This window comes from Cetorhinus maximus, chromosome 24, assembly GCF_964194155.1.
Source record: "Cetorhinus maximus chromosome 24, sCetMax3.hap1.1, whole genome shotgun sequence".
In the NCBI taxonomy this organism is placed as follows: domain Eukaryota; kingdom Metazoa; phylum Chordata; class Chondrichthyes; order Lamniformes; family Cetorhinidae; genus Cetorhinus; species Cetorhinus maximus.
In genome coordinates this window covers 23,757,571-23,781,242 of record NC_135902.1, presented here as the reverse complement: position 1 = coordinate 23,781,242, position 23,672 = coordinate 23,757,571, and the positions used below count along the sequence as shown (strand labels likewise).

The 23,672-nt window shown below is 42.7% G+C and overlaps 1 protein-coding gene across 2 annotated transcripts in view; it reads right to left on the bottom strand.

Moving 5' to 3' along the window:
* eme1 (essential meiotic structure-specific endonuclease 1) overlaps positions 1–23,529 on the bottom strand; it is a 27,935-nt gene extending 4,406 nt beyond the window's left edge. The window contains exons 1-9 of one of the 2 annotated variants that reach the window (XM_078570873.1): positions 23,321–23,493; positions 20,485–20,566; positions 18,643–19,552; positions 16,956–17,092; positions 14,090–14,179; positions 11,688–11,809; positions 6,818–6,935; positions 5,937–6,052; positions 3,982–4,171 (exon numbers count right to left, since the gene is read on the bottom strand). In XM_078570873.1, coding sequence (XP_078426999.1) covers positions 3,982–4,171; positions 5,937–6,052; positions 6,818–6,935; positions 11,688–11,809; positions 14,090–14,179; positions 16,956–17,092; positions 18,643–19,513 — 1,644 coding nt within the window. In that variant the 5' untranslated portion in view covers positions 19,514–19,552; positions 20,485–20,566; positions 23,321–23,493. Of the gene's footprint in view, positions 1–3,981; positions 4,172–5,936; positions 6,053–6,817; positions 6,936–11,687; positions 11,810–14,089; positions 14,180–16,955; positions 17,093–18,642; positions 19,553–20,484; positions 20,567–23,320 lie in introns of both variants that reach the window. The other variant, XM_078570872.1, reaches the window with a different exon arrangement.
* Positions 23,530–23,672: the final 143 nt, after the last annotated feature.

Genomic DNA, 23,672 nt, shown 5'->3' with positions numbered 1-23,672 from the left:
CAGCATGGTTTCATCAAGGGGAGGTCATGCCTGATAAATCTGTTAGAATTCTTTGAGGAGGTAACGAGTAGGTTAGACAAAGGAGAGCCAATGGATGTTATCTACTTGGACTTCCAGAAGGCCTTTGACAAGGTGCCGCACAGGAGGCTGCTCAGTAAGATAAGAGCCCATGGTGTTAGAGGCAAGGTACTAGCATAGATAGAAGATTGGCTGTCTGGCAGGAAGCAGAGAGTGGGGATAAGGGGGTACTTCTCAGGATGGCGGCCGGTGACTAGTGGAGTTCCGCAGGGGTCAGTGTTGGGACCACAACTTTTCACTTTATACATTAATGATCTAGATGAAGGAACTGAGGGCATCCTGGCTAAGTTTGCAGGTGATACTAAGATAGGTGGAGGGACAGGTAGTATTGAGGAGGCGGGGAGGCTGCAGAAGGAATTGGACAGGTTAGGAGAATGGGCAAAGAAGTGGCAGATGGAATATAACGTGGGGAAGTGTGAGGTCATGCACTTTGGTAGGAAGAATAGAGGCATAGACTATTTTCTAAATGGGGAGAGAATTCAGAAATCTGGAGTGCAAAGGGACTTGGGAGTCCTAGTCCAGGATTCTCTTAAGGTTAACTTGCAGGTTGAGTTGGTAGTTAGGAAGGCAAATGCAATGTTGGCATTTATTTCGAGAGGACTAGAATATAAAAGCAGGGATGTGCTGCTGAGGCTTTATAAGGCTCTGGTCAGACCACATTTAGAATATTGTGAGCAATTTTGGGCCCCGTATCTCAGGAAGGATGTGCTGGCCCTGGAGAGGGTCCAGAGGAGGTTCACGAGAATGATCCCAGGAATGAAAGGCTTAACATATGAGGAACGTTTGAGGACTCTGGGTCTATACTCGATGGAGTTTATAAGGATGAGGGGGGATCTGATTGAAACTTACAGAATACTGAAAGGCCTGGACAGAGTGGACGTGGAGAAGATGTTTCCATTAGTAGGAGAGACTAGGACCCGAGGGCACAGCCTCAGAGTAAAGGGAAGACCTTTTAGACCAGAGATGGGGAGAAACTTCTTTAGCCAGAGAGTGGTGAATCTATGGAATTCATTGCCACAGAAGGCTGTGGAGGCCAGGTCATTGAGTGTATTTAAGACCGAGATAGATAGGTTCTTGATTGGTAAGGGGATCAAAGGTTACGGGGAGAAGGCGGGAGAATGGGGTTGAAAAACTTATCAGCCATGATTGAATGGTGGAACAGACCCGATGGGCCGAATGGCCTAATTTCTGCTCCTATGTCTTATGGTCTTATGGTCTATACACGTGGCACCTTTAATCACCTTTCTTAGAAATACCTTAAAGCATTTCACAGTGTATGAACAGTTACGTGAAATTCTGAAACCGTGCTCACTTGAATGTGAAAAAAAACCCAGTAGCACAAATATACATTGCATCCGTCCAAACTTGGTTGGTGTCTGGAATGAACTGACTGGGGTTCAGTCCTGGTGGGTATGGGTCTGTCACTGCATAACACTGGGGTATGGTACTGGTGGGTACAGGTCCGTCAATGTTCATGTCTGGAACCCGCCAGCCTTATTTGCCAAGCTTTGTGCATTTACATTCATGCACTGCAAACCTAATTTAGATAAATATATTGTATTTGCTCTTTGATCCCTCTTGGGGCCTAGCTCTTACTCTAGTGTTACCTGTCTCTCCCAATCCTTCAGTGCACCTTGTTTCTTTTCTAATGCTACATCCTAGTTCCCATCCCCATCAGGTTAGTTTAAACTCTCTCCAGCAGCACTGGCAAAGCACCCTAAGTGGGCATTGACCTTGGGTCAAGGTGCAACCTGCCTGATCTGTATAGATCCCACCGCCTCAACAACCAGACCCAATGGCCCATGAATCTAAAGCCCATGTTCCTCCACCATCTCTCCAGCTATGCATTCATCTGCTCTATCAAAACATCAACTGTTTCTTTCTCCACAGATGCTGCCAGACCTGCTGAGTCTTCTCAGCAGTTTTTATTTCAGATCTCCAGCATTTACAGTATTTTGCTTCTATATTATTACTTCAGTAAGTCCCTGGGGAACACTACCCTTCACATTTGCGAGAATACACACTGTTAATGTTGAAATTGTGCTGAAAAGAATACATGCCCTTTAAGTTGGTAATTAAGCACAGCAGTCCTCAACTGGGGGTGGATTAGGGAATCGTTGCAAGAGTACATAAACTAGTTCACTCTGGGTGTCTGGGAGGAACTGGGAGAGCCTGTGACTTTGCTGCCTTGGAAATAAACCCATTTTAAAGGTAAGGCTAGCTTCAGACTCATTCTTCCTCAACATACAATTATTGGTATCAACATGGTAGCAGAAGATGAACATTAAGCTTTGATGACTGATTGCTGAATAAGAAGTTTTCCGTCTCTATCCTCAAAAAAAAAAGCAACCTGCTGCTGATAAACTCAGTTACAGAATGATTTGTTGGAAGCATATGAAGCATGGTTGACCTTTGATAGATTTAAGGAAACAGATGATCAGTTCATGGAGGAGTATAGTATGGACTTTGATAAGTGGTATAAGAGAAAGAAAAAGTTTAACCTTGAAATCCCAGAGTCTGTATTGGCATTTAAGTTAATCAATTGTGCACGCATTTCTCATGTCGCTAGACTTTTGTTAATAACGAGAATTCAATTCCATAGGAAAGATTCTCTCCCAGATCAAATGGCTGCTTCCCTAAAAAAGTTTTCGGAAAACAGGCATATCTAGCCACTTTCCTATCAAATACAGGCAACTCTGTGGTAAAGTAAAGGATGGACGATTCCATGGTGGCCGAATTATGAGATGGCCAAAATATTTAACGCAGATTCCAGTACAAAGACTGGGCTGCCAATCGGCAGTCAAATTTGAGGCAATTTGAGAGTTGAGACAAAAAACGGGTACGGGATGGCGACCGTAGGTGCTTGAACCCGAGAAATGGTTAATCGGTGTGATTACAAACTGGCCACAGCAGAAAGAATCACGTTTTTGAAATAACGCATGAAACAGATAATTCGGAGGCTGAAAACGAAGAAGGTGATTGCCATGAAGGAATTGTGTTGGTTACTGGGAGTTTGAATCCCATGATGAGTATTTTCATGGCCGATTTATTCAATTGTGCCGTTTTAGATAGCGGTTGCACTTCCACTGTGCGGGGTGGATTGGCTTAACTGCTACCAGGAATCTCTCATTGAGACAGATCGGCAGAAGGTTAAGGAATATGGAAGCTCCACCTACTTTAGGTTTGGGGATGTTAACACACTAATGTCGTCCAAAAGAGTAATCCTCCCTTGTAAGATAGCTGGGATCAGTCTCTTCATCAGTACTGATGTGGTGTCTAGCGAGATACCTCTATAGTTGAGCAGGTCTTCGATGAAAGAAGCATAGACATGGACAATGACAGGGTGATGGTGTTCGGGGAAACGATGGATCTACATTTTACTCAGTCAGGCCATTACTGCCTGCTCATTAAGGAAGCCAGATATTTTTCGTCAGAGTTCAAGCAATTTTGTTAACTTCTGGGGATAAAAGTTTTGTGGACAGATGATTATTTGGAAGTTGCGTAGACAATTTGCACACCCAGCATTACAAAAGTTGAAAGCTCTACTGCAGAATGCTAGAGTGGAATGTAAAAAATACAACAAATGCAATAGAATTCATGCTTTAAGTTGGTAATTAAGCACAGCTGTCCCCAATTGGGGAAGGATTAGAGAATCATTGCAAGAGTATATAAACCAGTTCACTCTAGGTATCTGGGAGGAATTGGGAGAGTTTGTGACTTTTGCTGTCTTGAAAATAAACTCATTTTTTGGGACAGGCTAGTCAGACTCATTCTTCCTCAACACAATTATTGGAATTAACACGCACATCTATCCTTACTTACCATCTCCTACCTTCCAACAAATTACCATTAACTTTAATAACAGTACTATTTCACTGAAAAGGCAATCATGACAATTTGTACCTGAGTAAGTAACCATGGTGATTGATAGGCAGACACTATGGCATTTGCCATCTCAGAGCTAACTCTGTTTAATTGCTGGATCTGTTTCTTCCAAATGCTCAGGAGACCTTTTCCTGAACGATCTGCCTTCATCCCTCTGGACCCATCACTCTCCAAGTAGACGGAGAATCCCTTGTTCTCCCGTCCTCTCCTGGCAAGACAGCAAATATTTCATCAACACCCTGTTGTGCCAATTTGTCTCTAAATTCAACTATGTATAAACTAACTGAAAGAAATGGAGTCACTTCTTCCCCCAACCAATTTGCAAAACAGACTGTTATTTTAAGCAAAATTATTTTTAGATTTATAGCATGCAGAAAAAATACAGCTTGAAATACACAGTTGGTCATCAGCATCTAGTCTTTCACCTCTGATCAGATGCTCGAACAGCTGCTGTGTTTCTCCAGTATTTTTATCTCTGATTTGCTTCAGATTAAAAGGAAAGGCTTGTATTTGTATAACACCTTTCAGGACCTCAATATCCTCAAGTGTTTTACAGCCAATGAATTTATTTTAAAATACAGGCACTGTATAAAGAATACAGACACGAAGTTGTTGTGTAAATGCTGTCACAATACACATTATAGTAGAATCAGTAAGCAATATAGCCTTTATAAAAAATCATACTTTGCAATCCTGACTAATGGCCATTGGCATACAAAGCAGGACGATTCAGCTATATATGTACTAAAATCACTCAAACCAGCCATTCCTTAAAATGGTCATTGAATTCTCAGAGTTGGGTGTGGACTGTGCAAGAATTGAAGTGGTTTTAGGTACTTGCTATACCATAGATCTTGCAATGCACTGAATTTTTTACTCAGTTCTGCTTGTTTCAAAGGAGGAATGAGGGCCCTACTAACAATGGCCTAGACGTTCTGGTCAATGGCAATTACTGCTGATGTCATGTTCTTTCTGACCCAACAATAACACCCATTTTCTTCCAGGGTCTTCCAATCCTGGCCGAAGCAAGAATGGTCAGGGCAGGCACTCCAGGGCAAGTCAAGGGAGCCAGGGAAGGAAAAGACACGCCATTTTTTTTAAATGACCAGAGTTGCCATATTCAGGCAGAAGTTTTACAAGATCCAGTCCTTGGGTAGGCGTGTGATTGGTGGGTAGGGGGGTAGTTAGCTGGTTGGAGGAGGTAATTGGGTGTTCGGGGGTGGGTAGTCATGACTGGTCTGGTGGGGGGTAGTCGGGTCAAGTTGGGGTGGGGGCAAGTATTCAGCTAAGGCCTGCGTATGTGGCCCAAATATCCGCCCTAAGCTCAGGTTCGGTGACATTTGCGGAACATCCCAGGCAATTTCCACATATGTCAAGCATCAGGACTTGCGCAGGATCCTGACGTGCATCTCCCAACATACGTCCCACTTCCAACAATCCAGAGAGCGGAGGATTTGGACCAATATTTTTAGTAATGCAGTTTCCTGTGAAGTGCCCCATGGCTAACTAATTGATGTGTGCCACCGCTATTGTTTTTTGAGAAAGATTCAAAAAATCATTTGTGGCACTCAATTAAAAAGCTAATTAGACAGTCATGTTACAAGCAAATATCACAACAACTGCTCTGGTTTGTTTTTTCCCTTCAAGGCTCTGACTATGGGACACTGTTCCAAGGGTGCAGGGAGCCTTTAGCTATCACATTCTTCATAAGCATTAGCAAACTATTCCACCATAGCAATCATGTCCATCACCCCACATCCTCATTCTGCTTCAGGAGGAAGCCCATTATCTCATCATTGTGAACTTTTCCACTTCCCACACCAGCCACCCTGAAGATGCTTGGAGAGGGAGTGCGAATTTAGTTTCTAAGTGAGGGAAATTTTATGCTGTCTGATCGTACACAATGGGAATTGATTTGGTGCTGTCATTTCAAAGAACACATTTTTGTTGCTGAAAATTCTGCTCAAGCTTACTTGAATGGGGCCTCAGCCACAGCTTTGGTGAACATGCTGATAAAATCTGCAAACTCCTTCCAAGTCTCCAACAATTGGAGCTGAGCCCCGACAGACAGCTGCAAGTGCACGAGAGCCTGAGACAAGGAGGAAAAGCAAGTAAGAATTCTACACAATGATTTTAAATCAGGCTCAATGATATACAATAGAATTGTTTTTAAACTCTATTTCTCCTATCCTGAAGGATATTTATTTTCACACAAAAAGTTCCACAGGTTTCAGGTAACTTGTCTAGACCAATAGGCTATTTGACAGCAGCAAAACTAATGACTGAGCCCTGCTGACCCAATTGAAAATACATGTGTACTGTCCAAAGTGAACTGCAATTGGGCCTGACTGGTTTTTTTTCATGGATATTCCCCTGGTCTCTAGTGAGCTAGCTAATCTCAGCAAGCAGGGACAACAATAGCCTGCATTATATAGCAGCTTTAACATAAAACATCTCAAAGACAGAATCAGACTGAGCAAAGATGGACTCCATGGTCAAATAGCCTACCAATACTTCCCATCACTAGTGAGGTACTGAAGGGAAATAAATATACAAATAACAAAAAAACACAAGATACTGGAAACACTAAGCAGTTCAGGTAGCATGTGTGTGGAGACAACAGATAGGATAATGTTCAGGACAAAGAGCCCATACCTAGTGCTAACTCCCCTGTGCTCCCCACAGATGCTGCCTGATCTATGATTGTTTGCTGAGCTTATGGTTTTTGTTTCAGTTTCTCACCATAGTCTTTTGCTTCCTAATGATATAGTTTGTGTAATCTCTGCTGAGCTACTACATTGATGCTTTGTGAAATCAAAGCAACAGCTTGTCCCTGAAGCCAGTGAAAACTCACTACTTCTACATCCACTCGTGATATCAGAGGCATATGCTGATCAAAGCCCTTTGCCTTTCTCTGCTTGTCTCGTTCTTCACTGGACGCTGTCCGCTGTGACCTGTGCTTCTTCTGTGGCCTGCAGAAACAAAAGAGAAAATGTTTTCATTTTCCATTTCTCCTGCTCTAGCTAAAAGCTAGATGTCATTCAATTCATAACATGTATTCCTAGCAATTATCAGCAAACTATTCAATCTTAGATAACATCACAGCTAAATCCTACAGTATCTGCATCCAGTCATGTACAAATACCAGCACAGGTCACTGAATAGCGATCAGTAGTCTTGCTTCTTTTTAGCCCAGAGGTGCTGAGACCAACAGTCAGGTCACAGTTGCTGGCCTAGCTGAAATTGATTGCTGGCAGTTTGGGTGAGTAAAGGAGTGTTAATCTCTTTGTAAAAGTCTAATTTTGTTTGTATTGAGCATTTAACTGAAATTTACTGTCTAAATGCTAAATTTCCCAGCCTTAAGCAGGTTTTCAGGGCTCTACTAGAAGAGCAGCAAAGTTAGCTAATTAAGGAAAGTAGCCTAAACCAGCTTTTAACTAGGGTTAGCTAACTCCTTAATTTCAGAAGGATATATAAACAGACATTTCAGTATGACTTAGCATGGAATGCTGGAATTGGGCATTTAAGGGAGTTAGGTGAGGAAGGGAAGCAGGGGCTCTTTTGCCTTATGTAACTTTTTCACCCTGTAGGAATTGGTTCTTGCTCTACTACAGGGGTAGAAGCTAGCTGTTTATATTTGGTGCGTGGTTAAGGTATGTCCTATTCCTAAAGTTTGAAAAGAATACAAACTGGTGGTAAGGTTAAAATATATAAACAAAAGGAAAAGAATTGAGTACAATAATTTTAGTAGTTAATAAAAACACATTAAAAATGGCAGGGCAGGCAATGTGTCAGCTACAGCATGTGGGTGCTCCTGGATGCCAGTGTGATTCAGGGCAAACACGTCCGCATAAGTGTTTGCGGCTTGAGGAGCTTTGACTCAGTCATTGAGCTGCAGGCTGAGCTGCGCACACATCAGGGAGGGGGAGACTGAATACTTTGCACACCTCTTAAGACAGGATCTTATGATTTGGTCAGTGGTCAGGGGCAGGGGAGTGTGACTGTGAGTGAGGCACGTAAGGGGACTCAAGAGGGCAGGAGCATCCGCCTTTGCTTCCGTCCACAGGTTTGAGGTTCTTTCAACTTGTTTGGATGAGAGTGGAGGCTGCAGGATGGATGAGCTGACCAGTCATGGCACCATGGTACAGGAAGCCATTCAAGTGGGGGGAGCAAAAAGGAATGTACTGGTACTATAGGGGACAGTATAGCAAGGTGAATTGACACTGTTCCCTGCAGCAAGAGCAAGAATACAAAAGGTTGTGTTGCCTGCCTGGCGCCAGGGTTTGAGACATTTGCTCAGGGTTGGGGAGGAATTTGCAGTGAGGGGCGGAGAGGAAGGATTCAGTCATCCAGGTCCATGTACGTACCAATGGCATAGGTAAGACTAGGAGGGGTCCTGCATAGTCAATGAGGAGCTAGGCACCAAATTAAGCAGAACCTCAAAGGTAATAATCTCTGCATTTGGTAGTACAGAACTTGGATATTGCTGAAAAAGAAAGACATGTCAAAGCTTTTTGTCTTGCACTCATCAGGACACTTTGCAAAAATACCAATATAAGGAGAAAACAACAATTTATACTGTATATGGAGTGCTGATTGCTTGGCAGGTGGAGTCTGATCGGTAGAGATGTTGCCATGGAGACTACAACAGTGATGGGGACTGACAGTTAATTGCCAAGCATTGTTTGAAATTTAAACCAGGCAACTTGGACCTGATCGGTCAAGGCATTGCCCTGAGGAATGAGTCATTTGCGTGTACTGGAAGCTATATATATTAATCACAGGGCACTGTTCCTTGCAGAGAGAAAGAACATGTAAGCACATTACGCCTGTTTCAGCTAAACAAAATAAGTGACAGCCATTCGCTGACTCATTCCTCAGGGCAATGCCTTGACCGATCAGGTCCAAGTTGCCTGGTTTAAATTTCAAACAATGCTTGGCAATTAACTGTCAGTCCCCATCACTGGTGCAGTCTCCATGGCAACGCCTCTATCGATCAGAGTCCACCTGCCAAGCAATCAGCACTCTTTTTATACGTATAAATTGTTGCTTTCTCCTTATATTGGTATTCTTGCAAAGTGTCCTGATGAGTGCAAGACATGTCTTTCTTTTTCAGCAATACCCAAGTTCTGTACTACCAAATACAGAGATTATTACCTTTGATGTTCTGCTTAATTTGGTGCCTAGCTCCTCATTAACAATGCAGGACCCCTTTCCTAGTCTTACCTATGCCATTGGTACATACATGGGACTGAATCCTTCCCCCCCACCTCCTCACTGCAAGTTCCTCCCCCAACTCTGAGCATGTACTGTACACTGTTCCAGTACACTGTGAGCCTGACTGAATCAAATTAGTTGCCACTGCATTTGTTAGCACACTCAGGATTATTTAGCAAATGTTGTCCAATCACAGAATCACATCTAATGTTGGATGTGCTTGAGTTTTGCAAGCAAAGGCTGGTTGGGTACAGTCTGTAACTTGCCCATTGCATACAGCGGCTCGGACATGTTGTTTGATACGATCCGCCAGTCTTCAGGATGTACGGCCTAAAATACTTAGCATCACACCGGCAATGAAGTTCACATACCACATTACTCATTTGAGAGATAGGCAGAACATCTTTTTGGCTTGACGGCAACATCCTGTTAGTGGCAAGTATCACTCATGTTGCTACTGCATAGCAGCAGCGTGAAACTTCACTTGTTGATCAAATTTTTCAGATACCTTGCCCTTCCAAGGTAATCTGAGGTAGACTGGGCACCTTTCAGGTTTGGTCAGGGATAGTCAGCATGGCTTTGTCAGAGGGAGGTCATGCCTAACAAATTAGATTGAATTTTTTGAGGTGGTGACCAGGTGTGTAGATGAGGGTAGTGCAGTTGATGTAGTTTATATGGATTTCAGCAAAGCCTTTGACAAGGTCCCACATGGGAGATTTATAAAGAAGGCAAAGGCACATGGGATACAGGGTTATTTGATAAGGTGGATTCAAAATTAGCTTAGTTGCAGGAGACAGAGGGTGATGACAGAGGGATGCTTTAGTGACTGGAAGCCAGTGTCCAGGGGCGTACCACAGGGATCTGTGCTCGGTCCCCTATTATTTGTCATTTATATAAACGACATAGATGACGATGTGGGGGGTAGGATTAGTAAGTTTGCGGATGACATAAAGATTGTCCGGGCGGTTAACAGTGAGGTTGAGTGTCTTGGGCTACAGGAAGATATAGACGGGGTGGTCAAATGGGCAGATAAGTGGCAGATGGAATTTAACCCTGAAAAGTGAGGTGATACACTCTGGAAGGAGTAATTCGACAAGGGAGTATTCAATGAACGGCATGACACTAGGAAGTCTGAGGAACAAAAGGGACCTTGGCATGCGTGTCCATAGATCCCTGAAAGCGGAGGGGCATGTTAGTGGGGTGGTGAAAAAGGCATATGGGACACTTGCCTTTATCAATCGAGGCATAGATTACAAAAGTAGAGAGGTCATGTTGGAGTTGTATAGAACCTTGGTCGGACCACAGCTGGAGTACTGTGTGCAGTTCTGGTCGCCACATTATAGGAAGGATGTGATGGCACTGGAGGAGGTGCAGAGGAGATTCATCAGGATGTTGCCTGGGATGAAACATTTAAGTTATGAAGAGAGGTTGGATAGACTTGGGTTGTTTTCATTGGAGCAGAGAAGACTGAGGGGTGACTGGACAGGGTGGATAGGGAGCAGCTGTTCCCCTTAGTTGAAGGGTCAGTCACAAGGGGGCATAAGTTCAAGGAGGGGGCAGGAGGTTTTGGTGGGGGGCATGTGGGGAAAAACTTTTTTACCCAGAGGGTGGTGACGGTCTGGAATGCACTGCCTGGGAGGGTGGTGGAGGCGGGTTGCCTCACATCGTTTAAAAAGTACCTGGATGAGTACCTGGCACATCATAACATTCAAGGCTATGGGCCAAGTGCTGGTAAATGGGATTAGGTAGGTAGGTCGGGTGTTTCTCACGTGTCGGTGCAGACTTGATGGGCTGAAGGGCCTCTTCTGCCCTGTGAGATTCTGTGAAAAGTTACAGCCTTGGGCCCATTCATGAGTTTGTGAGATATAGTGTGCGAAATGATCTGATCAGGAAACCACAGGCCAGTCAGCTTAACATCTGTTGTAGAGAAAATGTCAGAAGTTATTAAAGATTTTAAGGCAGGGCACTTAGAAAATTTTGTGGCAATCAGGCAGAGTCAATATGGTTTTGTGAAAAGGAATTCATGTTTAACCAATTTGCTGGAGTTCTTTGAAGGAGTCACATGTGCTGTGCTTAAAGGGGAACCAACGGATGTACCGTACTTAGATGTCCAGAAGGCATTTTATAAGTTGCCACATCAAAGGTTATTGCAGAAAATAAAAGATCCTGGTGTAGGGAGTAACATTTGGTTTTATGACAGTTCCTGTGTTTCAGTGCAGAGGAGCATGCATTGTTGCTTTTGAAGTCAGCCACTGACAGTGAACCAGTAAGAAGTAGCTGATCTCAAGGAATATCTCCTGGCTCAGCCTCAGGGCGGGCATCATTTAAAAACAACTGGGTTACTTTTTAAATCAGACTTCAATCTCCACTAACCACATTAACTATGGATCTACTCCTCAAAAATACAACTATTTTCCTCAGTCTGAAAGGATGGCAGAGCTGCAGCACACAAAGGCTGCTTTAGGGTATAAGATAACACTTCAAAAAAGATTCAATACAGTTCTCACCTGAAGTACTTTTCCAATTCCACAACAACCAAACATGGAACTCTCTTAGCACTTTTCTGGAGGATATCAAGAGCAAAACTCTGTAATGTCACCTGGCCTTCAGTAACAGCACCTTTCACTTCCTGGATGGGAAATAATAGGGAAGCGTGCCTGTTTAATGAGTGTTATAACTAGGACTGTTAATTGTGGTCAGGTGTTGGGTACTCATTGGGGACTTGTGCAGATATACTTACATATATCTATATACACATTTATATATAATACAATTTGGAGCAGGCACAAAGTGCAGCTGCTGGTTGGAGGTGCACAATACACAACGTGTGTCTCTATAGATAAATGTTTATGAAGACGACAACACAACTTTCACAGTCTCAGAACATCCCAAAGCACTTTACAGCCAATGAAGTACTTTTGGAATGTAGTCAATGTTGTAATGTTGGAAATGTAACAGCCAATTTGCACACACCACCCTCCCACAAACTGCAATGTGATAATGGAAAAGTAATCCATTTTTGTATAAATCAATGGGTAAATATTAGCTGGAGATATCTTCCCTGTCATTCTGTCAAATTGCGCCGTGGGATCTTTTATGTCCACTTTAGAGGGAAGGTTTAAATTGGTTAAACACTAGGTTCCAGTGTTCGATCCTTTATCGCCAGGCTATTTTAGTTCCAACAGGGACCACTAATGTTGCTTAATTACATGGAATTCCAAGAATTTTAATGGTGTTTTATGGCACGTATTCTATCTGAAAGCAGAAACTAACAGCTATTTCTTCCCATCAAATTCTGCTTTTATTACATTAGACTGTAGGATTTGTATTAGTGTTTTGGAAAATGTATTCAGCAATTCTTTTTGTTCCTCAGTGTTTTGCACGTAATCTTAATGCATCAAATGAAGTTAACATAGTTTAGATATTTTTTCCGAGAAAGACTAAAACCTGAATCTGCCATTGCTGCAAGAGGTTCACTATGACCTTGCCTGGCCGGAGGCTAGGATCAGGTTTCTTATCTCATTGACTCAGGTGAAGGTGTATCACCAATTGGCCATTCTTCAGGCATGAGCCTAGCCAGAAAGTGTTAATAGGCTATTCATCCATGTAGGGCATCACAGCCTAATCTAATCTTCACTTGGTGCTCACACGTGCTCTTTACCAGCAGTCACTAGTTATAAATAGGGAGAGCGCGCCAGAGTTGATATTTTTTCCCTCATTAGCCTGGGGGACACCTGATTTTCTAGCTGAAATCAGCTGTCTTGATAGAGAGCAGGAATCAAACCCAAGATCTTGTATTCTCACCGGGCCATCTGGAAAGTTTTTGCCAGGCCTGTTAGCCAGAAATTGCAGGTGAAACTGGTTGGAAAAAACCAAATCTAACTGGCATGATTTTAAATGAAGTAAACAATTGATTTCTGGGGCATTTTTTTGAAGAGAGGTGGCAGTGTTTGATTTCTGGGGCTTCTGGTCAAGGCAGAAATTACTAATAAAATTGATTCTAAACATTAAGTGTGAGGTGATGCACTTGGGCAGGACAAACAAGGCACAGGAATGGTAGGACCCTGGGAAGTACCGAGTATCAGAGAGACCTTGGTGTCCACCAATCCCTTAAGGTAGCAGGACAGGTAGATAAGGTTAAGGAGGCGTATGGGATACTTGCCTTTATTAGCCGAGGCGTGGAATATAAGAGCAGGGAGGTTATGCTGGAACTGTATAAAACACCAGTTAGGCCACAGCTAGAGTACTGCGTGCAGTTCTGGAATCCGTATAGGAAGAATGTGATTGCACGAGAGAGAGTGCAGAGGAGATTTACCAGGATGCTGCCTGGGCTGGAGAGTTTTAGTTGAGGAGAGATTGGATATACTGGGTTTATTTTCCCTGGAGCAGAGGAGATTGAGGGGGACATGATTGAGGTGTATAAAATTATGAGGGGCATAGATAGGGTAGACAAGAAGGAACATTTCCCCTTGGTGGAGGGATCAATAACCAGGGGGCATAGATTTAAGGTAAGGGGCAGGAGATTTAGAGATGACGTGAGGAAGAATTTTTTCACCCAGAGGGTGGTGGGAATCTGGAACTCACTGCCTGGACGGGTGGTAGAGACAGAAACCCTCATAACATTTAAGAAGTATTTGGATGTGCACTTGCGATGCCATGGCATTCAAGGCTATGGGCCTAGTGCTAGAAAATGGGATTAGAATAGTTCGGTACTTGTTTGACCAGCAGAGACTCGATGGGCCGAAGGGCCTTTTTCTGTGCTGTAGACCTCTATGACTATTAAAAAAAAATGTGAATTCTAGAAAACAACCAAACTATGAGAAGCATTTGAGTGCCTGACTTTGGCCATTCTAGGCGTCAGAGGGCTGAAACACATGAAAATGTATACAATTTTAATGTGTAATGTTACCTGTTTATAGTTGTGAACCATAGAAACAAACTCCTCCAGTGGAATGTAGATCAGAACATGAAGCTCATCCACCCAGTCTGTCTTTTCATTCTGTAAGATAGTTTCCAGGACACATTTTATTATCAAAGTATAGAAACAAGTTACAAAATGGCTGATGTTGAGCCAGCCTGTGAGTCCATTGTACAGGCTGCAGATACATCAACTGTTGAACTGAGATTTTTATTTTTCATTATAGTCGTTTAGTAGTACAGAGCTTGAGTATTGCTGAAAAAAAGAGATGTCTAAGCTTTTCGTCTTGCACTCATCAGGACACTCAGAGGAATACCAATATAAGGGGGAAAAAAACAATTTATACTGTGTGAAGAGTGTGTTGATCGGTTAGCAAGTGGCGTTGCCATAGAGAATGCACCACTGATGGTGACTGACAGTTAACTGCCGAGCATTGTTTGAAATTTAAATCAGGCAGCTTGGCAGTTAACCATCAGTCACCAGTGGTGCATTCTCCATGGCAACACCACTTGCTAACCAATCAACATACTCTTCACACAGTATAAATTGTTGTTTTCCCCCTTATATTGGTATTTCTCTGAGTGTCCTGATTAGTGCAAGACGGAAAGCTTAGACATGTTTCTTTTCTCAGCAATTTTTCATTATGGGAAAGTGACGAAGCCAAAGGGCAAGACATCAAGGTTCAAATGAAAAAAAAAAAGCATGCAAGGTAAAGCACCAAATTATTGAGGTTTTAAAAGCTTGAAGATTGTAAGAGGAGAAAGCAGGGCAGTAAGGAGCCCTCTTGGCCTCATCTTCTGGGGGGAAAATGGGGTTACATCAATAGAAAAAGTTGGATGGAGAACTGAGGACCCCAAATGGGAGTGATGCTCGGACAGGAGAATAAAAGATCAGACTAATTATAAAAGCGATTAAAAAAGATTGGGTGCGACAGGCAATCCCAGGACACTGAACATCCATGTAGGTCTTGGTAGCATCTAACAGCAGTGGCGGTGGCCACTAGACCTAGAGATCCAATAAGATTGGACACAATTTTTGTTTTAGATGGTGAAATTCCTGCAAGACAAACACATGATTTCAAGTAGGTGTGAAGGGAAATGTTGAAAGACAGATCACAAGTTAACTGAAGGAGCATCAGAAAAAGGGTGCTTTAAATTGGGACCTTTCCTAACAGGGCCTGATGAGTGGGATCCCTCAGAGATGTGTGCTGGGCTCCACCTTCAGTTTATGTCACTTGGAGAACGCAGTTATACAATTTGCAGAGCTATAATAATGTGCAGCAGTCAGGGTCTTAAACAAAGAAAATAGATTAAACCAGCATCTGGAGATGCAGGGGAAATGGATCCAATATACTCAAAAGTAATTAAATGTGAAGTTGCATACTTAGATAAAAGTCGTTTGGAAGTACAGAATTTGAGCATTGCAGAGAAAAGAGACATGCTGTTGAAGCTTTTCATCTTGCACTCATCAGGACATTTTCACAAGAATACCAATAGTAAAGGGAACAACAATTTATGCTGCATGAGAAGAGGGTACTGGTTGGTTGGCAAATGGGCTCATTAATAGAGGTATTGCCATGGAGAATGCACCAGGGAACAGTTAACTGCCAAGTTTTTGTTCAATTTCAAACCAGGCAGGTCAAGGCACTGCCATGGGGAATGAATGAGGGAATGGCTGTTGCCCAAGCTTCTGTTTAGCTGAAAAAGGCACAATGCGTAGACATACTCCACCTGTCTGCAAAGGACAGGGCCCTGTGTGGGAATATATGTAGCTTCTAGCATGGGTAAGTGAGTCACACTGCGAGCCCCACTGATAATCTTAAACTGATTTTCAGTGTAATTCTTAGCACAATGAGGATTGTTTAGCAACTGTTGCCTAATCATGGAATCACATCTAATTGGACACTACTTTTTTTTGAGTTTTGCAAGCACGGGGTGGGTGGTTGGAAATGGTTTGTACTTTGTTGCGAACAACCGAAGGGACGTGATGTTTGATACGATCCACCAGTCGTTAGGGCGTATGGCCCACATATGTGCCATCACGCCGGCACTGAAATTCATATACCATATTACTCATTTGTGTGACAGGATGCTGCTGTCAAGCCAAAAAAACATTCTTCCCATCTGAATTTCTTCATTCAGAGGGTGAATGGACCTTTGGAATTCTCTACCCCAGAGGGCGGTGGAAGCTCAATCATTGAACATGTTCAAGACAAAAATCGACAAATTCATGGATACTTATGACATCAAGGGATATGGGGATAGTGAAGAAAAATGGTGAAGAAGTAAATGATCAGCCATGATCTGTTTGAATGGGAGAGCAGGCTCAACAGGCCAAATGGCCTACTCCTGCTCCTATTTCCTATGGCACTGAGCCAGTACATAAACCAGGAGAATAAAGGGTGAACTACCAAAGGATCAGAGACACAGAAGCAAAAGTTTCCTCAAGTTATGTTTTGATCATGCCTCCAAGTGTTCTGACTGTCCTCCACTCACATGCAACTGAGCACAAGTTAAATCGTGAATAGCAACCGGTTCCCACTGTGGTCGTGATACTGCAACATCATAATTGAACCCAATCAGTCTTTATCCAAAATGCACAAGCCACTGGATAGTGTAGTCAGGAGCAGAACCCCAGCTGAACTGTTCTCCTCTCACTCATGAGGTGTGGACAATTGCAGCATCCCTACATCTTGATCGATGTAAAGCTTCATAGATAGCAGACAAAATTTTCAATGTGATATTTTCTCATTTTTAGGAATTCCTAAGTCCACTACATATTCTGGATATGAGAATAATTCATCAGTTAACTTCAGTTTTTCCAACCCCAACATGCAGAACACACAAATATCACATACCATCTGCTGCCCTACAATGCGAGTTTGTCTCCTCCAGGTCACACTGTGGGGAATAGTCTGATTTTCTATTACACAGCTAACCTCCATGGCCTGTAGAGTACTCAGCAATTGTCCACCTCCTTCTACCTGAAGCAGCCCTGTGCAGTGAAACAGATACACATCATGCTCATATGTGCAGCAGCAATTGGCAGGTTTCATCAAGGTATTGGGAAAAAAATGCTGGGTATTGCACTCCTGTCACCAATTAACAATTTCAAAAATGTTAAATTTAAATGTAATTTTAAGAAACCTTCTCCTAAATTACTTTTGGAGCAGTATGTGACTGTTGTTAATTAGGAGCAGGCAAATGGTCCTCAGTTCTACATCTCAAATGATGGATGGCAAGACAATGCAGCAGTGCCATGGTCAAGTCCTAGACAGGATTTCAACATTTTGGCCCAGGAGGTAAGTGTGGTACTAACTAGGTCAGAGCGGTAGATGGGAAGAAAAACAAAAAAAAAGTGTCTGTGTCCAACTCAGGATTCTGGAATAGCCTTTAGGGATGTAGTAGCATCCATACTAGATACACTGTACATGATGATTAACAACACTATATGCATAGCATTAAATCTAACAACTTGTATGTATACAGCATTTCTAATATAGTGAAATACCCCAAAGCATATCACTGAGGATGAGGTAGAACTGAACTGGAGCAGCAGTAAGAATTTAGGGGAAGTGAATGAAGGAGCATTGAGATTTTTGAAGGCGGGGAGAGATTATAACAAGCTGAAGGGGTTAGGAAAAGAATGCCATATGCAGAGGGTTGATGATTTTATGGCTCGGCCACCAGTAGTGAAATGGAAGAGGCAGTGGTGGGAGAATATTGAACAGACTGGAATTGAAAGGCCAGAGGTGCAGCCAACTCACAATGGCTCAAAGACAGGGTACAAGCTAAGAAATAGAAGGTAAGGTGAGATGAGTCCACAGAGGAACTTCTGAATGCAAACAAAGCTTTTGAAATTAATTCAGGAGTGACTGAAGGACATGCATCAAAGACAGAGGGCTAGTGGAAGCCAAGAGGCACTTCATATTACAGGAATTTCATATAACGCAGGTGGCTGAGGTTTGAATGAGTCGGAGCTTAGGTAGGATGAAGCTCAAGAAACCAACCAGATAAGGGCTAGAGAAGCCGAGCTGAAGTGGAAACATGAATACAGGGTGACCAAAATCACCATGGGTCCGGACAAGAGTAGATAAGGAGAAACCGCCCTCGATGGCAGAAGGATCGAGAACCAGATGACACCAATTTAAGGCAAGTGGCAAAAGCAGCAATGGCCACATGAGGAAAAACTTACTTTCACAATGAGTGATTAGGATCTGGAATGCACTGCCCAAGAATGTGGAGGCAGATTCAACTGTGGCTTTCAAAAGGAAATTGGACAATTATCTGAAAAAAACTTGAAGGGTTACAGAGAAACGGTGGGGGAGTGGCACTAGCTGAGTTGCTCTTGCAGAGAGCTGGCACATACAATGGGCTGAATGACCTTCTGCGCTGTAACTACTCTATAATCAAGAGCTTCAAAATGTATTTGCATTGTTATTAAATGGCATAAGTTTTTTTAACAAAGGCTAACTTAAGCCCTGATCTAATAACTATCATTGCTTTCTCATTACATCCAAACTTTTTTTTTAAAAAACCACTCACCTGGATCAATGGAGATCAACATGTGTTTCAGACATTCCCCTGGTCTCAACATCTTCTCAACGCCAGCTAACTCCTTTCTCATCACTTTTTCTTCTTCCCGTTGCTGACGAATAATTTCCTTCTCTGCTCGCTGCTGCTCTCGTTCTTGACGTTTTCTCAGTGCCTCCTGTTGAGCCTTTTCTATTTCTGCTACATTCCGCTTAATTTTTTTCTGTGGGTGGGACTGATCTGATGCGACTTCCTTGGAAGATGGCACATTCCTAACACTCAGTTGAGCTGAATTTAAATGAGGATCATGTAATTTTGTTGGTTGCAACATGCACACTTGATCTCCCTCATCTGAGTCTGAAATGTCCCATGTAGAGCGTGAAGCAAAAGCTCTCTGTTTAATGAATGTAGTTCCTGTGGTTTGGTCCTTATTGAGCACAACATCAGTCTTCTTAATTTCAGGATCGATTTGGTTAAGTTGAGGGTTATTGGGAATTGAAGCCTCAAGCACAGAATTATGGCTGGAATTTTCCCGACTAAATTTAGAAATTGAGTGATCAGGCTTCTCAACATTTTGGTTCCCAGTGAGCTTTGTCCTCAGTCTATCATATAAAGGAATAATTAGATCCTCATCACCATCACTCTCACTACTCACAACTGTTACTACTTCCTTAGGCAAGCACTTAACAGAATGGCTGAGATTCCACTGAGAACACCTAGTTTTGGCCAGAGGGTCACAGCTTTCAGGGACTGAGTCTTCTATGACAACTGAATCCAGCATGCCATCATAGGCTGTGTGGCTTCGAAGGCCAGTGAAGCTGAAAATGGGCAGCTCGAGTGAATCATTATTTAAGTCAGTGTCACTAGCTTCTTCTTCCATCATCACACCACAGCATCCCCGGTTAACTCCAAGCTATCAAACCTCAAATAGAAAAAAATATGAAAGTGGCATAAATAGAGGGTTCTACAGACCTTTTGGTACATTTTGTGCTGCTCAAGGTGAAAAATGCTTGTGCTGAGGAATAGAATACTTCCCACTACAGACATCCAGTATCTGTATCTAGCACTTCCAGGTCAAATACAGCATAGATTAGAGGCACACAGTCAGGCACTCTACCCTAACAACATAGCTCAGCTTCAGCAGATTCTCTTCCTCAACACTCCCTTCCTGCATTCTGAATTAACCAAAGAGAGTAATTTGTTGGTTAGTCCATCTAACACACCCAAGGCTCAAAGATGAAAAGGTCACCATGAGCCATCACGATTAAAAGTCTTGCAGAGAACATCAAAAATTGCATTCAGAAGCAGCCAAAAGATGTATGAATGAATGATCAGAAACTTGGTTTGAGAGAGGAGCATAGCCATTGATATTTATAAACAATACTCGAACATTCAAAGTCACAGAGGGCCTAGTTAGGGTGTTACGACTGCTGGATTTTATAAGATGGTTATGTTATTTTAAGGTAAAATGGAGTATTTTGAAGAACAGGGGGTGTGATTTCTTACTAGTTCTGCCCAGAGACAAACCCATATGACTTCATACTAGTTCTGCCAAGAGACCAGGCCATGTGGTCTGATTGTCATGGGGACAAGGGCCCAGGCCAAAAACTATTGACTAAGGTGCCAGCTTTAACACCTGGACACAAAGGAAGGGGCAGCTGACCTTACTGTTGCCAGACTGAGTCAAGCCAAGAGTTCGGGGAGGAAGACCTAAAACCAGTGCTGCTATGTTAAGCAGAAGAAAAGAACTGCTTTTGGGGTAACCACCAAGCATGGGGCTAATCGGGAGGGATCCCATGTTCAAGGAAACAAAAATTATGAAGAGTTAAAGATCACAGAATCACCAGAAAGTACCTCACAACGGCAGGTCAATTTGATTATCCTCATAGGGTTGAGCGAAGGGGATTTTGTTTAAAAAGACACTGGAAGATTCACCCTGGTGATGGCAGGGAGAAGAGATCATGTTAGAGCCAAGAGAAGCTTCGGGCTTTTAATTCAGACTACATGTCCACAGAGAGTGTAGTGTAATGTATAAATGCAGCATGGAGTTTCGGATTGCGTTGTTACAAACAAATTTCTTTTCTGTAGTTTTTCTGTATTAGCTCCCTACTAAGTAATGTTTAGTCCATGTCGATTTTAATGTTGGCTACAGTAAAAGTCTTACAATGTGAAATTTTGCAATGCAATCCTTGAAGTTGGTCACTGGGAAAATTCCTCTCTCTTTAAAAGTTATTAGTCTTGACAGAGATCGTTAAGTAGGACAGCAATTCATTCTGGTGGAACCCGGAGGAAGGAGGACCAGTTCTGTGGTTATCCGCTAATCCTGTCTTGGGCTGGGAGTAAAACAGCAGCAATCTACATTTAGCAGCTTTTTTAAAAATTAAATTTTTAAAAAATGTCCCTTATTGCAGGGCATTTCCAAGGAGAGCTAAGCAAGGAAATAGTAATCAGGTAATGCTAAAGTGCATGCAAAAACTGGGAGCTTATAGGTAGGTGGGAATCTATTATGATGTCCCTAGAAAGAATGAATTAGAGTTGGAGGCTGTATGAAGAGGCTCTTTGCTGCTCAGTTTTCTGGCACCTCACAAAGATACTGATTGATTACTGAAAAGCATTTCCTTTAGTGTATTGGAATGGAGTGAACAATTTTCTAACTAATCTTTAAGTATATGAACGAATGTGTCAAATAAAATGTCCATTCAGAAAAATTTCAGGTGAATTGGAAAGTCACAAGTAACTAAAAGCAGCCTTTGCTCAATAGAACTGGTATTTAAATATGGAAATTATAGCACAGGAGGCAGCAAGAATCATAGAGACCATTCAGCTTTTTTTAAAAAATTCATTCATGGGATGTGGGCATCGTTGGCTAGGCCAGAATTTATTGCCCATCCCTAACTGCTCTTGTTTAGAGGGAATTTAAGAGTCAACCACATTGCTGTGTGTCTGGAGTCACGTGTAGGACAGCAGATTTCCTTCCCTAATGGACATTAGTGAACCAGGTGTGTTTTTACAACAATCGACAATGGTTTAATGGTCATCATTAGGCTTTTAGTTCCAGATTTTTATTGAATTCAAATTCCACCATCTGCCATGGCAGGAGTCGAGAGCAATCAAGGACCCCCGGAGCATTACCCTGGGGTCTCTGGATTACTGGTCCAGTAACAATACCACTACGCCACCACCTCCCCTTTTATGCATGTTGTGTCCATGCCAGCTCTCTGCAAGAACTCAACAAATGGCCCTCCCCTGTCCTTTCCCTGTAACCTTGTTACGATCCTGTAGAGACAGAGAACTTTTGGATTCCCTGTGACCAACTTAAAAGAATTACATGACAAGATTTAAAATTAAGGCTTCTACTGTTACAAATCAAACAACATTGACTAAACCCTACTTATTTAGCAAATAGTACTATAAAGTACAGAAAAAATATCCCATCTTTAACTTTTTAAACAACTGAAAACCCCACACCAGTTATACTTCACTATCTGCCCTCCACAGAATTGCAGTTTTTACAGGAACCAGTCCAACATCACTCCCAAATTCCAATAGGTTTGCTTCTCCATGTTTTGCCAAGTCATAGCATTGAATGACCTTCATAAGGCATTTCTCTCACATTGCTCAGTTTTTGGAGAAGTCTCAAACCAAGTACCAGCAATAAAGCCCACTCCAGTGATTCTTCCCCACAATCCTCCTCCCCCAACCGGCCCACTCCCCGGCCACATCAGGGTGAATCATCCAGGTTTCTTAGATTGCCTCGGTTTATGTTTCTTTCACCAAAGACCGCCCTTCCTCCTACATTTTTGATTGTTAGCTCTCAGAGAACACACAGCCTTATTCTCTCCGCTGACCACACAGCTTTTGACTCAGATATTTCTCTCCTTTTCAGTCCAAAAGGTTCGGAGACTGAAAGTCTATCTACAGTCACCATAGCTGCTCTTGCCTTTGTTTTTAAGTGTAAACGTTTTATACTTTGCTCCTAGTAGGTCTCACCATGGGCCCTCCTGTCATCATATGACCAAGTCATCCAGGCTAGTTGCCAGGTAGAATTTGGAACAGGTCACATGACTCTCTTCACTACCCCATTTTACCTTGTCCCAAAACAATCATCTTACAAAGCCTTGAATTCATAACACCTAACAAATTTGCTCTCTTCAAACACTTATCTAATTCCCTTTTGAAAAACAGTGGTCCTTTGAGGAACCCCACTTTACAACTCGCTCCAGTCTGAAAAACAACTGTTCCTCACTATTCTGTTTCCAGACAGCTATGCTAACACTGTCCCTTTTATTCCCATGGGCTTCAACTTTGCTCACAAGCCTGTTATGCAGTACTTTATCAAATACATTTGGCAGGCCATGTACACCAGCCACATTAATCGAATTACCCTCATCTACCCGCTCTGATATATCAAAAACTCAAGCAAATTAGTTAAACACAATTTGCTTTTAACTCCAATGGAAGGAATCATGCCTGGCCTAAAGTAAGATGGTTGCAGCAGTAAAGGTACCATGAATTTCATTATGTGCCATATAAACGCATGCATATATAAATCCGCGTTGAGGTGAATATATGTGTAAAGCGTGGTAAACTATAAACTAACTGTACATTTATATATAATGAGTATATTGATAAAGAGTGCGTAGGGAATGATATGGGGGCACTGAAATAATTAACTAAAGGCTGATCCTACCTGGGCCGCAATCACAGAATCAGGCAAAACCCCGACTCGGCCACTCCTAAGTGGACCCAGTGAACGGGTGTGGGAGAGGGAGGGGGGTGTGTGTCCACCAGGGGCACGGATCTGGGGGAGTGGGGATCCGCCTGGGACAAAGACCTGAGGTACCACTGCTCCCGCCGGCGAATGGGCGGGCGAGCGCGCGCGCTCCTCTCCAAACCGCCACTGCGTGTAACAAGCCCCGCCTACTCGCCACCCAGTGGCTCAGGAACAAGCCCCGTCATCCAATCAACTCAGTTTAAAATCCGATTAGTACAATCCAATAGAAATGCAGGACTGATTTGATGGTCAGTCTAGATGACCAATC